The following is a 17,284-nucleotide window of genomic DNA, read 5'->3' as shown; positions in this document are numbered from 1 at the left end:
ATAGCACCTTCAGCCTCCTTGTCTGCCTCCTTGTCTCCAGTGCCAGTGGGCTGTGCCTGTGTGGGATAAGGCGGGGCACCTCCCAACTATAGTACTGTACTCTACTGTATGGCAAAAAAAAAATTTCCCTGGAACCTAATCCCCCCCATTTACATTCATTCTTATGGGGAAATTGGATTCGCTTAACATCGTTTCACTTAAAGTCACATTTTTCAGGAACATAACTACAACGTTAAGTGAGGAGTTACTGTACTGCTAACAGATAAAGGAGTTCTTTTGCTCAAGGAGTTTAACACTCTGCTTTTGAAATGTAAGGACCCTGTGTGTGATTTAGTGTGTGCACATGAGATACCCACTGTTTGCAACACATGGATTTAGTACAGGCTTAAATAAATAGATATTGCAACAACAATGGAGAGAGGCCACATTCAATGTTTTAAACCTTCAACACTGAAATCTATTTCCTAGCCAAAATCTTTCCACCTCTTCCATACACACTCAGTGGCTTGTTAATGTAGGGTTGTCATAAAATCTATGGCACTATATACCTTCCAAACACGCTGTCATAGATACTCTCTATACAGTATTCACCAGTTTTTTCCTATGACGTATGTCATTTAGCTGGCTTCATCTAATTTTAATAAGTCTGCATAATGCACCAAAGTATACCAGAGAGGCTGCAGTATATAACTGTTTTTGGTTACATCATCTGTCTCTATTTTAGCTTTGTAGAGGTTTCATTGTTAAGAATATTTTAAAACAAGTCCACATGACTATTATTGCCAAGTGATCATTTGTTACATAACTTGTTTACTCTTTTGGTCTTCCAGAACAAAGATTATTTAATAAAGTCGAGAGGACAGCCTTTTCTATTAACAGTAGTTTCCTAGGTGGGAAACAGTCATTGGTGGAAGAGAATAAGCATGAACATACATTTAAAAAAATGCAAAATCAAGTATATATTTTAAATGAAGATATTCATTTAATAGCAATTTATTTCACTTTAAACAGCAGCTGTCAAGTAGAAAAAAATTCTAAAATTAAAGGAATTACAAAAAATTTAGTCAGAACCTCCCCATATGAACATAATTAAGGACAAATACAGTGAACAACATTAAAAAGTCAACATTTTCTGAAAGTTATGGAACCATGCAGTAGTAATGGAAATATGTAGAAATATTATAAGAGGAAATAATTGGGTACCCCAAATGCATGGTAACTTTTGGCAAATGGCAACCACCACAAAGAGACACACATGATGCTTAAGAGCCTAATTCTGCTCCCACTGAAACCAGTGCAAAACTTCCATTGACTTCAGCGTTACAGGAGTAGACCCTAATCAATTAGCTACTTCACACAGGACAACTTCTGAAAATGATAAATGATAAAACACTATAGTGAATGTGGAGTCAATGGTATGGCATATAATCGCCTTCTTTATTGTTTTAATGACATGGTTCACCAACATGACATTTCTTACCCTACCAGTATGTTAAGGGTGAAGTTTTGTTTGCCTGCAGCCAACTAGTGTTACTGCAACAGAACAATTAAGGGCCTGTTCCTATTCTCATTTAAGTCCTAACTTCCTAAACTACAGTTAAAAGGAAAGAGAGAGAAATGAAGCCTTAGCCAGATTAATAGGAATGTTAAATCATGTAACCCACTTAAAATGAGCTTGCACGTAGCAGTTCAAGGCCCAGTGGGTAAATCCCCACCTCACAAACTTACACAATGGGCACTAACTGGGACTTAGGAGACTCAGATTCAATTTCCTGTTCCACCACAAACTTCCTGCGTGACTTTGAGCAACTCACTTAGCCTCTCTGTGATGCAGTTCGCCATCTGTAAAACAGGGAGACTAGCACTTTCCTATTTCACAGGAGTGTTGTGAGGACAAATGCACTGAAACTTGTGGGGCTTTCAGATACTATGGAAATGAAGACTATATAAGAACCTAAGATAAATAAACATCACCACAAAGTACCAAACAAGATGTAAAGCTCCAACTACTCTGCAGCATCAGCATTTACTTCTGGCACAAAGGAAAACACTTCAAATTATGGGTTATAAATATGAGCTCAACTAGGAAAACAAAAAGCCAGCAGTTTGGTGAAATGCTTCATTTTAGAAAGCAAAAGGAAAGCAGTAACACAAACAAAATAAATGTTCAGTTTAACAAAATGGTTTAACTGCATAATACCACTTAATGCGTCCGCAGGTTGGTAAAAATGCTGCTGAAAGACATCATGAACTGAACAGTTTTCATGAATCTTTAGTTCAGTGGTTCTCAAACTGAGGCCACCACTTGTGTAGGGAAAGCCCCTGGCGGGCCGGGCCGGTTTGTTTACCTGCCGGGTCCGCAGGTTCAGCTTCTGCTTTAGTTCATAGGAGCATTAGATCCACCCACAATTCTGTTCCACTAATAGGGGAGCTTCAGCAATAATCATCTAATCTTCCAATAAGGGACTAAGGCCTAGTCTACACTGCCACTTACAGTGCTGAAACTTTCTTCGCTCAGGAGTGTGGGGGAAAAAAAAAAAAAAAAAAAAAAAAACCATGAGCGATGCACGTTTCAGCACTGTAAAGTGGCAGTGTAGATAGTGCTGGTGCGGTCCCAGAGCTTGTAGCTATTCCCCTGGTTTATTACAGTGCTGGGAGAGCTCTCTCCCAGTGCTGGAGCCACGACTACACAGTCACGTTAAAGTGCTGTCAGCAGTGTAGACATACCCTTAATCTATATTATGCTTTTTTGAATCCTCCATTACTGGGACCTGGTAAATGTTTCTGCTGATATGCAGGCTACATAACAAGCCAAGTCCCTTTTATGATACCTGTTGGATCCCCATCTGCTATTGGATTATCATAATGCTTCCTTTTACTCCTGTAGCTTCCGAATAGCAAATAATTGTAGAACAGTCAGGGCACCTAGTATCTAGTTTAGAAAGGAAGGTCAGTAAAAGGCTGTCAATGGAGAGGTGAAATAGAAAATGGTCAACAAATGGTCAAAACAAGGTCCCATTGCAATAACTTATATATATGTCAGGTAATTTCATAGTGGTGTACACATTATTAGTCATTATTATTTTAACAGTTATAAATAACTGGGAGGCTTCTGAGTTGCACATTTGAGGAAAGATGTGGTGGAAGCTGCAAGGACCAGCAAGAGCATCGCCATAAGAACATAAGAATGGCCATCCTGGGGTCAGACCAAAGGTCCATCTAGCCCAGTATCCGGTCTTCCAAAGGTGGCCAATGTCAGGTGCCCCAGAGGGAATGAACAGGTAATCATCAAGTGATCCATTCCCTCTCGCTCATTCCCAGCTTCTGGCAAACAGAGGCTAGGGACACCATCCCTGCCCATCCTGGCTAAAAGCCATTGATGGACATATCCTCCATGAATTTATCTAGTTCTTTTTTGAACCCTGTTATAGTCTTGCCCTTCACAACATCCTCTGGCAAAGAGTTCCACGGGTTGACTGTGCATTGTGAGAAGAAATACTTCCTTTGATTTGTTTTAAACCTGCTGCCTATTAATTTCATTTGGTGACCCCTAGTTCTTGTGTTATGAGAAGAAGTAAATAACACTTCCTTATTTACATTCTCCGCACCAGTCATGATTTTATAGACCTCAATCATATCCCCCCTTAGTCGTCTCTTTTCCAAGCTGAGAAGTCCCAGTCTTCTTAATCCCTCCTCATACAGAAGCCATTCCATACCCCTAATCATTTTTGTTGCCCTTTTCTGAACCTTTTCCAATTCCAATATATCTTTTTTGAGATGGGGTGACCACATCTGCACACAGTTTTCAAGATGTGGGCGTACCATGGATTTATATAGAGGCAATCTGATATTTTCTGCCTTATTATCTATCCCTTTCTTAATGATTCCCAACATTCTGTTTGCTTTTATGACTGTCACTACACATTGAGTGGATATTTTCAGAGAACTATCCACAATGACTCCAAGGCTTCTTTCTTGAGTGGTAACAGCTAATTTAGACCCCATCATTTTATATGTATAGTTGGGATTATGTTTTCCAATGTGCATTTATCAACACTAAATTTCATCTGCCCTTTTTTTGCCCAGTCACCCAGTTATGAAAGTTCCTTTTGTAGCTCTTCGCAGTCTGCCCGGGACTTAACTATCTTGAGTAGTTTTGTATTATCTGCAAATTTTGCCACCTCACTGTTTACCCCTTTTTCCAACCTCAAGGCCTTCAGATTGTAAACTAAGTGATAATTATAATTGCCCAAGTATGATATTGACTCTGAGACAGAGTTTAATCTTGGAGCATGGGAACTATCCTGCTTTGGCAATGGGAGGAGGAAGAGGACAGACCCTGTTAAATTTATTCTAGCATATAAAAGGTGTTTGTGTTGAAAATGTGCTTTCTCTTCAATTATTCTTTGTTACAGCTTTTGTGTTTTAGGCATAGGCACATCCCATCTCTGCCAACTGGATGTGGTTTGTAATCCAATGGAGTAATAAACATTTTATATACATGCACACAGATCAAAAGGTAAAATATGGGATGACCTCTCCTAAGCATCTCAAAAATCAATAAGTTTGCAAAAGTGCAAATTCTTACTAATCTCCTTCACAGCAGTAAGCAAAGGAAACAGAGCTTGTATAAAAACAATCCTAATTACCACCACCCAATAGACATACAAGTGACATTCTGTTAATTATGCAACACTCTTGGTACAAATCTAGACAGTGATTTTCCCACTTTTGTTCCTCTTCTTGGCCGAGGTGATCATTACTTTAGAACGAAACCCACTCCAGTTCTGGCCCACCCTGCCTTCCCCAACACTAACTAACAATGGGAATGCAAGATGGAACAATTTTATAATCAGGTGCTTTTAACAAACTGCCATTTCCGGTATTCAACACTTCAGACCTAACCCACCAACAAATCCTAAAACAAAAAACCCTCAGAAGTCTCACTGTAATACATTCCAAAACTGTACTACACATATGAACATGTGTATGTGTTTAAAGGAGACTGTGGGTTTTCATGGTCCAAACACTAAGCTATTCCTTCTATGAACCCATGACGTGTGAAATGACCCACAGGAAAATGAAGCCTGATCCATTTCTGCTTACAAATTTGTATGACAATTTTACTGGGTTATTGGCTATTTCCACTGTGTCATTGGGGGAGTAGGACTGTCAAGTCCTGAATATTTGCAAGACATCACAGTTGATGATCTAATTTGATGTACAATTCAGCCCAGTAATATAGTCTATTCAGAATCTAATATTTCAATTAAAAATGATCCCTCTGTAAATAACAATCTTGCCCTATCTTCAACCTCTGGTTATAAATTTAAATCCTTTCTTCAGTTTTGTCATGTATAGAAGTAAAAGCTTGTATTTCAATAGTCAAAAGATTTCTTTTAAAGATTAGTTATCATATGACCAATAATGAAAACACACAGTAAAAGAGCAGATTATTCATAGTAAGATGAAATGTAGCAGGCTTTGGACTCTGCCCTTAACAACTTTTGTTTAAAGTAAGACATTCAGACTATGGAATATTTTTATGTATAATGAGAATTGAAAGGGTTAAAGTCATGTGTTCAAAAAATTATTTGCCTAATGCTACCTTATGTTGCTCAGTCTAATCAAATGCTCTCCCTTTATGGGAGTTTGTTTTAAACATTTTCTTTAGCTTAGACAGCAGAACCTCGTCTGGTCAGTTCCCCTTTTTGGTTCGCATGTACTAGCAGAACGCTGGTATGTTTTCAAACCAGAACTGCCAGAAAAAGTTCGGAAACAAAATGGCAATGTTTCTTTTGCATAATAGGTTTAAAGGAGTTTAAAAACTTTTCTCTTTAAACCTCCTTCTTCCCTGCCCCACCCCTACACAAAAAAACCCAAACAAGCCAACAACTTCTCAGTCTTGGGCTTATGTTATATAATATCGGGGCAGTCCCAATAATATCTGAACGTCTGGTCACCCTACCTTGTATGCTACACAGAGAACCTGCACTCCTAGTTCTATCATGTGACGATTGGCCAAAAGTCATTCACTTTGCTTATGGTTTTCTTAATTTGTGTAATCATGAAGGACTTGTTAATTACCCCGGCTATGATGTTTCAATAAGGGCTGGTCTCCCACACACTGCCTCTTGCTCATAGTTAATCCTCCAGCGAGGTCAAATAATACTTGGCTATGAGTCATCATAACCATTTCCAAGGTAACTGGCTGAATACAAAAGGTAAGCACATGATTGCAGATTCACTGTGGAGTCCAGCAGGAGGAGAACCTGAGCTAAGAGAGATCATTCTCCTACTAGAATCAGCATCTTCAATAAAAATAACGAGGAGCCCTTGTGGCACCTTAAAGACTAACACATTTATTTGGGCATAAGTTTTCATGAAGTGGGTTATAGCCCACAAAAGCTTATGCTCAAATAAATTTGTTAGTCTCTAAGGTGCCACAAGGACTCCTCATTGTTTTTGCTGATACAGACTAACCCTCTGAAATCCATCTTCAGTAAGAGAGACTGAACCAAGGAACAATACTGGCTAAATAGATTTTTTTCTGGATACAAGTATGATAAAAAAGACTCTCTCTTCACCTTCCCTCACCACCACCCCTCACCAAAGACTGGTCCAATACTGAAGTCCTACCTTCTGTGACAGTATCTTCCAACATGAAATACACATACTAAACCCAAGTTACTAGAGGTAACTGCCATCCAGCACCACTGCAGATACAATCATTAAAGTCAAACAGAAGCTCAAGTGGTGTCCTTTGTTGCATACAGGGATGTTAGGATAACAACAATAGAAATGGATTGCTTTTGTAATGAAATCCTGTGAGGTATTCCGGCTCCTTTTCAAGCTGAAACGGAACACAATCATTTCAGTTCCCTTCTGGGCAATTCTGCTATTTGGGTCCCAAGAGAGATGAGGTCCCGGCACCCAATACTGTCACAGAATTACTGTATGCCTTGTACTCACAACACAAACACAGTCTAAGAGTTACCAGTTCTGTATCGCTTCCATGAGAAAATGAATCAATCTCACTGACTGCACTGGGTTCCAGTAATCAGTAATCGTACTAGATTGCTCTTTCCAAGTAACTTTAATTACCCTGACAATGCAAACAGAGACTGTACAGAGTGAATAATATGGCCAACTTTGCTTTAATCACTACATTTACCAGGAGGAAACAAAGAGACCACAGCAACATACAGAAGCATGCTGTCATTGGCAAATTCCATTGAACATGCATCTCTCCTATAACATTACCTGCCACATAGATAAAAAGCAGGAAATACACTAAATTACATAAGCTATACTGTTGTATATAGTTGAAAATAATAAACTGTTTTTTCCTCACACTCATATCAATGCGCTGTATAGCAACAGTCAGGATAAAAGGTTAATAGTAAAAAATGCCATCTGGAAAATTTTCATTCCCAGGGTGTTGAAGCCACTGAAGGAAAGTGCTGCCCTTCTTTAATTGCATGAAGCCTGGGCCAAAGAGACTCCAAGAATGACTCTTCCTGAGCACTATATACCACAGGAGTGGGAAAGTCACCAAGGACCAAGCACATTTATTGGAGAGAGATCACACCCTGCAACAACTTCAGAAACTATGGCACTGGGTTTAAGTGCATGAAGGTGTTTTAGGTTTAAGGCAGGGGCTTGTTTCAATACGGCTACATTCATAGGAGCTGATGCTATGGGTGCTCCGGGGCTAGAGTACCCATGAAAAAAAAAATAGTGGATGCTTAGCATCCACCGGCAGCCAGCTCCTCCCCATCCCACCCCCAGTGCCTCCTGCCCACTGGCAGCCCTGCTGATCAGTTCCTTCCCCTCCCTCTCAGTGGCTCCCGCCTGCCACGATCAGCTGTTCCGCAGCATGCAGGAGGCGCTGGGGGGGGGGGGTGGAAGGGAACTAGTGGGGGGGGCACACTCGGGGCAGGAAGAGGTGGGGTGGGGGTGGGGCCTTGGGGGAAGGGGTGGAGTAGGAGCAGGGCCTGGGGTGGAGCACCCCCCAGGAAAGGAGGAAGCCTGTACCTGTGGCTACATTAATGAGCCTCTGTTCAACTCAACCCTAGCAACCTAAATGCAGCCAGTTCCTTACTGCGCTGCAAATCCCCTTGAACAAATGGCATTTCTAGACATTTGTAATCTGTAAAGGCAACTGTGTCCTCTTCCGTCTGGCCTTTACTCAAAGTCTTAACATGCATAAGCAAAACGTTGTGTTTTCTTTTGTACAGCGTAACAGTTATGCATTAAATAACTATGCTACCGTACGGATGCGATTCCACTATAAACCTCCGTTTGCCTCTGGATCGTTTTTTAAAAACCCATCCAGTCAAAGCCTGGTTTAAAATGATCTTTCCAGATACATATTTTTTTATTCTAAAAGTTTGTGCAAGTAGGGGAAAATAATATTCTCAACATTACATGAGGTTTAAATAAACTTCGATGCATCCGTTTTCACAAATTGTTTTAGGCTGTGTTTTGCAAAGAAAGCTTACCAGGAGCAATGGTCTCCAATGTCCCACGATTAATTTTTCTAGTGCTTGTGCAGTGTTGGACAGCGGAGCCAGTAAACACCAAGTAAAAAACTACATCATCTTCAAGTTCAGCTTCTTCCGTCAGCCGTACTGTAATAACACAGTCACCCTAAGAAAAGGGCAAAAAAAGCCAGAGGTCAAGTTCACATTGTCAATAATTTTATTATATAAAAGACCCTCTCGGTCTCCAAGGCTCCTGGTTTCTTCTCTCTGTCCTTTTTCACATCACTCTAAGAGTCCTGCTCCCATCTTCAGATATACAGGTAGATTTCAGCATGCATTTTGACCAGATCATCAAGCACAGCCGTCAGCTTCAAAAAGATATGCAGAGGCACGGCTATTAGATCCTGACAGAAAACAGTTTTCCCATCCCATGAAAATTGTCAAGGTTTGAAAAAAAGAAAAGAAAAATTCCCACATTGCACTGGGATGAAACCAAGACTTTTACAAAATTTTACCCCTCACCCACCCCCTCCAAAAGAGAGAGCAAGAGAGTGCCCTCACCCCAGAACAGCCAACACAGTCTGGTCTGTAGGGCACTCACCTGAAACGTGGGAAGACCAGGTTCAAGTTTCTGCTCTCAGTCAGGCAGAGCAGATTCTTGAACCTGGACCTCCCACATCCCAGGTGCATACCCTACCCACTGGCTCCTCTCTCTCACCAGAAATCCCATACCGGACCTGAGAATCCTGCCTGGTTCAAGTTTTTTCCAAAACTGGTATGGTTTCACGAAAAGTTTCAGTTTCGACAATGTGTTATTTTCTGATGAAAAACTGTTTATGTAAAAACAACCAGGAGTCTGGTGGCACCTTAAAGACTAACTAATTTTTATGTAAAAAAATTGCCAAACCCTGTTCAAATGGCCATGGTAGGCGACATCATCTGGAAACGTCGGCACAAGATCAAAATCAGCACCGTGATATCACGATGGTACTGTAGCATCTCATTGGTGTTTGACACACACAAGGAAGCATGGAGAGCAACCAAAAATTGCTCAAGTATCCAAAGTATCCCAGCCTAAATTCTCTTTGATCCCTCTCTGTGCCAAGGTAACTACCTACTGATACCTGCAAGGTAACTAACTCAAGCACTGACCACTCCTCTCCTCCTCAACACACAAACACAGAAACCTAGGGAAGCATCAAATTCCATAGGGTTTTCTCTTGCTACAAAGAGAGGGGGACAGAAACATGATCGTAAGGAACCAATAAGGGCAGTGTTATTGCAAAATTATACTCAATAGACCTACCCTTCCTGGAACAACAACTCCAGACAGGAGAATAGGCATTATATTTTCAGGACTCAAATCTGACTCCCTTTGCAACCCGATAGCTATGTACTGGCACATATCAATATTGCCTAGAAGTAAGATTTACTGTCATGCCTACATGGTCATGTGCAATTACACTTTTACCAAACTATAACAATTTGAAAATATCCACTGCCTTGTTGCAAGGTATGCATTACCTCCTCGTTTGCCACATTCTCTAGCAGATCATGCTTTGATGAGGCTGCAAAACCTTATTTAGATCAAATACACTAGTCCATGAAACCAGAATATATCCTGAATAAGTGGCAGATTTTCTCCTCTATCTCTTGCTGTCTCAGGTGACACTCCTACGCTCAGTCTGCACAACCTAGATTTTTAGAACAACTGTTTGCAAAGAAGTATACATAAATGAGACATGCAGTATAATTGTAGCTGTGTTGGTCCCAAGATATTAGAGACACAAAATGGGGGATGTAATGAAATCTTTTATTGGACCACTTCTGTCGGTGAGACAGGCTTTCGAGCCCTTCTTATCTCTGCATAAATGATATGCAGTTATCATAAGTAACTCTGCATGTAACTGAAGTAATCGTATGTGCAAATTATACACGTTCTTTTGGACATACAACTCTAAAAAACTGGTTTCAAGGTGTATAAATACCTATGAAAGATTAAAAATCCACTCTCCTGCAGCCTCGGAGATACATTCATTGCAAGGGAAGGAAAGTACATACAGAAATAACAAGGGTGAAGGGTGTTTTGTATGACTTTGCTATCCTTCATAATTTGCCTACAATTAATTGCTTAAGACACACATCACTGGGAACAGTAGGCTGAAATGTCTGGTCCTTTTCTAGCCCACTAATCTACTAAGATCAAAACCAGTTTGATGCCTCAGGTTTTAAAATGTAAGCCATATTAACTAGCCCTGTGTCACCACTCCACTTAGCATACATTAATGTTGTAAGTTTGGAAAAGGCTCCATGCAGATTATGCAAAATCCAATTTGAATATTTAAACAACAAGCACAGTCTCATTATATAACCTTGACTCTAAAATCCTTCAATTCATTGCTCCTCCTCCTCCCTCTCAAATTAATACTTTCTCCCAAACAAATCCACCAGTTTCCCATTCAGTTTCCGCTCCATCTTCCTTTCTGCTCACTCACCCTCCCACCCTGGGTTCCCCACCCCATCTTCTACCTCTGGATCCCCACAGTTCCTCCACACTCCACTTCACATTCTGGCTCCCTCACTTGAGCTGCCCCTCCATCACCCTGGCCTGGCTCCCCCAAACTCATCTCTGGTTCCTCATGTCCATCTTTGGATTTGTCTCATTCCTCTCGCCAAGAAAGTAGTCCCCCAATGTACCCTTCGACACAGCACAACACCCTACATCACTCCATCCAGTGTTACTCTTGCCTTATCTCTTTATCTGCAGCTGGTTGGGTGATGCTGTGTGTGGAGTTTCTATGGTTACAGACCACCCATGGACTCCCTAGAGGATGCTAACCACAGAGAATCTGCCTTAGAGGAGACTAACTGAACAGAAACCACCTCAAGTACCTCTCCCTCCAGTCTTCCACTCCAACCCCATTCACTTTCCATGGGACTCTATAGTAAAGGTACACCACTGAAAGAAAGAGAGAAAACGAAAGAAAAAGAAAAAGAAAAAGAATGAGGGAAAATGAAAGGGAAACCAGCAAAACAAAAGGAAAGAGAAACAAACGAAAAGGGGGAGGGGAGGGGAAGGAAAAAAGAAAATAGAACGTCTCAATTTCATGACTCCAAGAGCTGGGGCTTTAAGAAAAACATCAAATATCATAAGAGTTGACATTACTGCCAACTAGTCATATGCCAGATGTGGACCGTATGGTAGTAAAATCTAAGCAGGTTTTGGATGAGAAAACCACAAGGGTGACATAACTATTTGTGGTAATGTGGCTTCAGCAGATAGGCTCCTGCGGGCTTGTCAACATACAAAGTTGCCCCAGTGTCATTACACTAGTGGAAAATCCTGATATCATCAACCTAAAACTAGTTTTATCGATTAAGCTTTCCCCTGTTTTCAGGAACAAGCTAACCAGATATCAACCAGATTTAAATCCATTTAAGAGTTCCCATACACAAAGATGCATCAATTTAAATAAATCAGTATAAAATTACACCATTAGTTAAACAAGTGTGTACAGATCATGCAGAGAGTTAAACTTATCACTAGTCCTCGTATCATGGCTCACAGGTTAGTCCATCATCACTGCTCATAAAAGTAATGCTTACAATTAAACAATTAGCATATTACCCACTTTTTGTTGCTGCTGCAATTCATCTTGACAAAAATTATTGAACCAGTGGCAGAAAGGCACTAGAAGAAGTGCTTCTGCAGTCTATCAGGAGATAATACCAGAGCAGAGTTCCATAGCAGGGATCGGCAACCCTTGGCACGTGGCCAGCCAGGGTAAGCCCCTTGGTGGGCCGGGTCAGTTTGTTTACCTGCCACGTCCGGCGGTTCGACCGATCGCAGCTCCCACTGGCCGCGATTTGCCGCTCCAGGCCAATGGAGGCTGTGGGAAGCAGCACAGGCCAACGGAGCCGCAATCGGCCGAACCTGTAGAGACGGTAGGTAAACAAACAGGTCCGGCCCGTCTGGGGACTTACCCTGGTGGGCCGCGTACCCTGTTCTAGAGGATACAAAGGGAATAATACACAGAAAAGGTAGAAATATAATGTGTGTGTTTTCAATTATACAAAAAAAAGATGGGAAAAAGTCTCAGATTTGAAATTCAAACATTACTAATTCACATGTAGAACTAAAAGATTCCGTTCCAACAAATATGTCTGGTTTTGAAGCAACTATTCAAAACCCACACTTTTTAACCTACAAATCTCTCCCTTTGTTTTGATTTTTGTTTCTTCATCCTTGCTCAAACTGTTCCCCCCCATGGCATCCACATGCAAATACTTAAATGGACCTAAAGTCCTGCTAAAGTTTAAGACAACCCCATCAACAGAGCTGATTGTTTAAACAAATATCAGCTAAGGCTAATATTTTTAAACCCAAAACCTGTAAATATGGCTCATCATTTTCCTTTGGAACAAAAGTAATCAGCACAGAGTACATGAGAAGGGGAGGGATAGCTCAGTGGTTTGAGCATTGGCCTGCTAAACCCAGGGTTGTGAGGTAAATTCTTGAGGGGGCCACTTAGGGATCTGGGGCAAAATCAGTACTTGGTCTTGCTAGTGAAGGCAGGGGGTTGGACTCGATGACCCAAGGTCCCTTCCAGTTCTAGGAGATAGGATATCTCCATTAATTTATTTTCTTTATTTAACCATGTATTGATGGGTTTATACACACATGGACTACACAAAGCCCATCAGGGTAATAATTTATTTTAACAAGCTGAAGAGATACAGGTTAACTCACAAATATTAGAGCAAAAAACTATAGATACATGCACCTAGCTGTTGTTAAAACAACCAGGATAGAGGACTAACACAGAACAAGTTGCAGATGTGGACAAATACTAGAACCCCTCAGGCCCTCTATATAGGTTCGTCTAGACTAGGATTTAAAGGAGTGATGTTAGATCAAGTTAGCTAACTCTACTTTACATCTTCTAAAACTCTAGTCAACGCAAAGCAACTGTACTTCAGAATATACTAAACTGGTTGAGTTAACGTCTAGAGAGAAGCCTAGGTTTCGACAAAATCAGCTAGCATGATTGTAAAGGTCTACACTGGACTGCAGTGTAGACTACGGGGGCTGTGAACTGTAGAGCGCACCAAAATGGTGCACTCCCCAGTGGATGATGCTGACAGAAACTAAACATTACCTAGTTTGTGTTAGTACAGTCCTGTTTGAAAGAGGACTACGTTAACACAAACTAAGTACCTTCTAGGTCTCACCAACAGCGTCTACATTGGGCAATTAGAGCACATCATTTTGGTCACACCCCCACAGTCCACACTGTGCCACAGAACTGTGTCTACACAGGTGCTAAAGGGGTATTCCAGTGATGCTAAGCTAACTTACTGAACTAAACACAATTGAAAAATGCTCCATTTTCTGCTACATAGATACAAGCACATCGCTCGCCCGCGCCGCTTCTCGCCGCCCCCATTGGCCCGGGACGGCGAACTACGGCCAGTGCGGGCCGCAATCGGCCGAACCTGCTGCGTCAGCAGGTAAATAAAACTGGCCCGGCCCGCCCGGCTTACCCTGGCGAGCCGCGTGCCGAACGTTGCCGACCCCTGGCCTACATAGACAGGGCCTTACTTGACTGTAAACCACACTTTATGGGTCTACCCTGGAACTCTATTTCAAACTAAGGTTGGTAAATTGTGTCCACACTGGTGTTCAGTGGGGTTCGGAAATAAATTAACTAATTCTGTTGAAACAAGGTACCTTTGTACCTAAGCAAGGCCTAAGAATAAGCATCTCCTGCCACCTCAGTTAGCAACCTGGGAGCTACAGCTCAGGTGTCAGTTTTAATAAAGTCTTTTAATAAAAAGCGGGAAGCCAATACCCAATATTCCTAACATAAAAACCAAGCACAGCCTTTTTTTTTTTAAACAAACAAACTGACATTCTCTTTGTGGGTCATTAGCAAGATGGAAAGGATGCCATTCATTCATTTATTTATCGTGCGTTGCAGTTCACCTTTGTGTGTGCCTTCTGAACTGCCATTTGCTATTGTGTACGGCATAATTAACTGTTTGTAATCTACTTTGAGACCCCTGGATGAAGGAGATATACAAGTTCTAATTATCATGATTAAGAAAGTGGGTGGCCTTTAATATCTCTCATTAAAATCGGTAACAGACAGCAAAACTCCGTCATCTTCATAAAAAAAAAATCCACATCCAAAAGTTACTTTAAAAAAAATCTTTTTGAAAATATGAATTAACAGTTTACAGTACAAGGTTCTCTCTTCCCAACAACTTCAGAGTTAAAGCAAACCAGTTACAAATGTGGCCAAATTCCTTAAACCCACATAGAAGAGTTTCCAATAGCACTATTGCACTCTGCCTGCAAAAACATTTTAATTGAAGCATGTTTACCTTTATTCATTTAATATTACCCAAATAATGTCATCTGTTCAATATCACTGCCACACAAGGTGGCTATTATAACCCCTTTCATCCTGAATGGCTACAAATGGAAAGCCAGGCTGCCAATACCCCTTCGGTGAAAGTACAGATAGATCAAAGCAATTCTCCGGCACATGCCAACAAATAAGAATAATTTAATTTCAAAACTAGTTTGGATTGACTAATATTTACTTAGCTTAAAGCCCATTGGAAATGAAAACATTCCATTTTATGTCCATTCACACAAAAGGTCACCATTTCTTTCAACTCCCAAATTTCAATTCAAGATGTATGAAATCGACATTTCAGAGATGTGACCTGTATGAATTAAGCCTATTATTGATACATTCAGTATCTCCAGCTGGGGAGGGAATGTTGTTTAGTGATCACAGCACATGACTAAAGATAAGGGACTTGGCCACAGATTCACTGAGGGCTGATCTACACACAATTTTTGTACCACTATATCAATTTAGAAACTGATTTTAACTGAAGTGGTACAATGTCTAGCATTGACACCGTTACACCAGTATAATGGTGGCTATATCGATATAAGCACCCTTACAGCAATATAATTGTGTCAACACTAGAGCACTATACCACTTCGTATCAATTTCTAAACCATTACAGTAATGGGAGTACAAAAACTGTGTGTAGATGAGCCCTGAGTGATCATGGCTAAACCATTTCCTTTCTGTGTTTCACTTTCTCCATCTGTAAAAGGGGAATGATCTGCCCTTGTAGGGCTTTTTTTATATGAGCTTATTTCATCAGCGTTTGTAAATTTCTATGATGTTATTAGACAACAGCCACTATACAAGAGCCAAATATTACTAATTTATATTATTTATTATTTCTTAAATATATCTGCATTCTAAAAAGAGACTACCTTAATCTCTTAAAATGTTTGCACAGTTTAATTATACAGCAAAAGCTCAAATTTCCAATTGAGTTATTGACCATCTTTGTCTGCTTCTGTAAGTGCTGGGGAACCATCAATCTTGTCGGACTCTATACTGCAAATGACACTGAATCATAAGGATTCCCCTGTAACATGCACCATTTGGGATCACATGAGGAGTCAATAAGAAATGGCAGAAGCAAGACCCACAGTAATCCATTCATCCCCAAAGCAAAACTATATCATTTTACAGGTTTCCTATACACTTGTGTTTGTCCAGATTAGGGCCGGAAAAGGATATTTTTTTTTAAATGTGCTAGCTAACGTATTTTAAAATTCCACTATAAACAATTTAAGTTGTATTTTAATATGAACCATATTCACCTCAAGCAGTTAGCACATTTTAAAATACCACTTATCCTTATACCACTTATCCTATTGTGGTGTTTTAAAGTATGTTAGCAAACATATCAAAAACTCATCTTTTTTCGCCTAACCCAAACAAAGCCTAGGCCTATTTAAATAAATGCAAACGCCAGTATGATGTGTTAGAAGTTTTATTAAAAGCAGAACGGTAAATGGACAGAATATATCAGCACTTGGTAATCCTGCATTCATTTCTAATGCAAGCATGAGATTGCTGATGTTAATCAGTACAATCTCTGGTTACATTTTTCATCATGGTAGCACCTACTACAGTACACTGATGCTGGGCACAAAAGCATGCATTCGATGACTAGGAAAAATTTACTAAGTGGATGCAAAAAATAGGTCTGATACCTTTCAGCACTTTTCTTTCCAAGCAGCCTTTGCCAAGAAGAGTTCTGCTGTTTTACTGAAGAGTTTGGCTTGGAGTGTCAGATTAGACAAGTGAGAATAATGTGCCCTTTTAACAGGTTTAATTCTGTTTCCATTCATAACAGAACTGACTTGTTCTTGGGTCAACTTCCTATTACATTATGCCTTTTGGTACCATAGCAATTTATACTTTCAAACTGGTAACTTCTTTATTAATGGAAAGCTGTTCACACAGTTTCAATGTGGATCTTCTTTTATGGGCACAGAAAATTGAAATCCTTTGATTGTTTTCCTCCTTGAACTGATTCAGGCTCAACTTCATTTTTTTTTTTTTAAATGAAGTAGGCATGTTGTCATCTAACCTTCAAGCCAGCAGCATTATCTACTGCTAAGGGCACACAAAGAGAAGTCAGATTTCACTCCAGAGTAACTGTGAGTATGTCTACACTTTGAGTCACTGTGCAGCAGCTGCAGTGTAGACATATCCTGTATGACTTTGGGCAAGAGTAATGGGTTTATAAACACCACGTGAGCACAGGCAGGAAAGGAATCTTCCCTGCTTACTGGCAACTAGGCTGACCACACCCCAGCACAGCTGCCAGAACTGCCAATCATGGAGGAATGCACCCACAGCTGGGACCAATAAGGAAAACAAGCCAAGCCATAAAAAAGGAAAACAGAG

The 17,284-nt window shown here is 40.5% G+C and overlaps 1 protein-coding gene across 22 annotated transcripts in view; it reads right to left on the bottom strand.

The window, feature by feature from the left end:
* Positions 1 to 17,284, bottom strand: part of AKAP13 (A-kinase anchoring protein 13) — a 341,004-nt gene that overhangs the window by 207,872 nt on the left and 115,848 nt on the right. For all 22 annotated transcript variants that reach the window (XM_042856648.2, XM_065559282.1, XM_065559288.1 and 19 more), the window contains one exon: positions 8,505 to 8,652. In XM_042856648.2, coding sequence (XP_042712582.2) covers positions 8,505 to 8,652 — 148 coding nt within the window. The remainder of the gene's footprint in view (positions 1 to 8,504; positions 8,653 to 17,284) is intronic.

Source organism: Chrysemys picta, chromosome 10, assembly GCF_011386835.1.
Source record: "Chrysemys picta bellii isolate R12L10 chromosome 10, ASM1138683v2, whole genome shotgun sequence".
Taxonomy (NCBI): Eukaryota; Metazoa; Chordata; order Testudines; family Emydidae; genus Chrysemys; species Chrysemys picta.
Note: the sequence above shows the minus strand (reverse complement) of the source record. Positions and strands in the feature narration are given on the sequence as shown.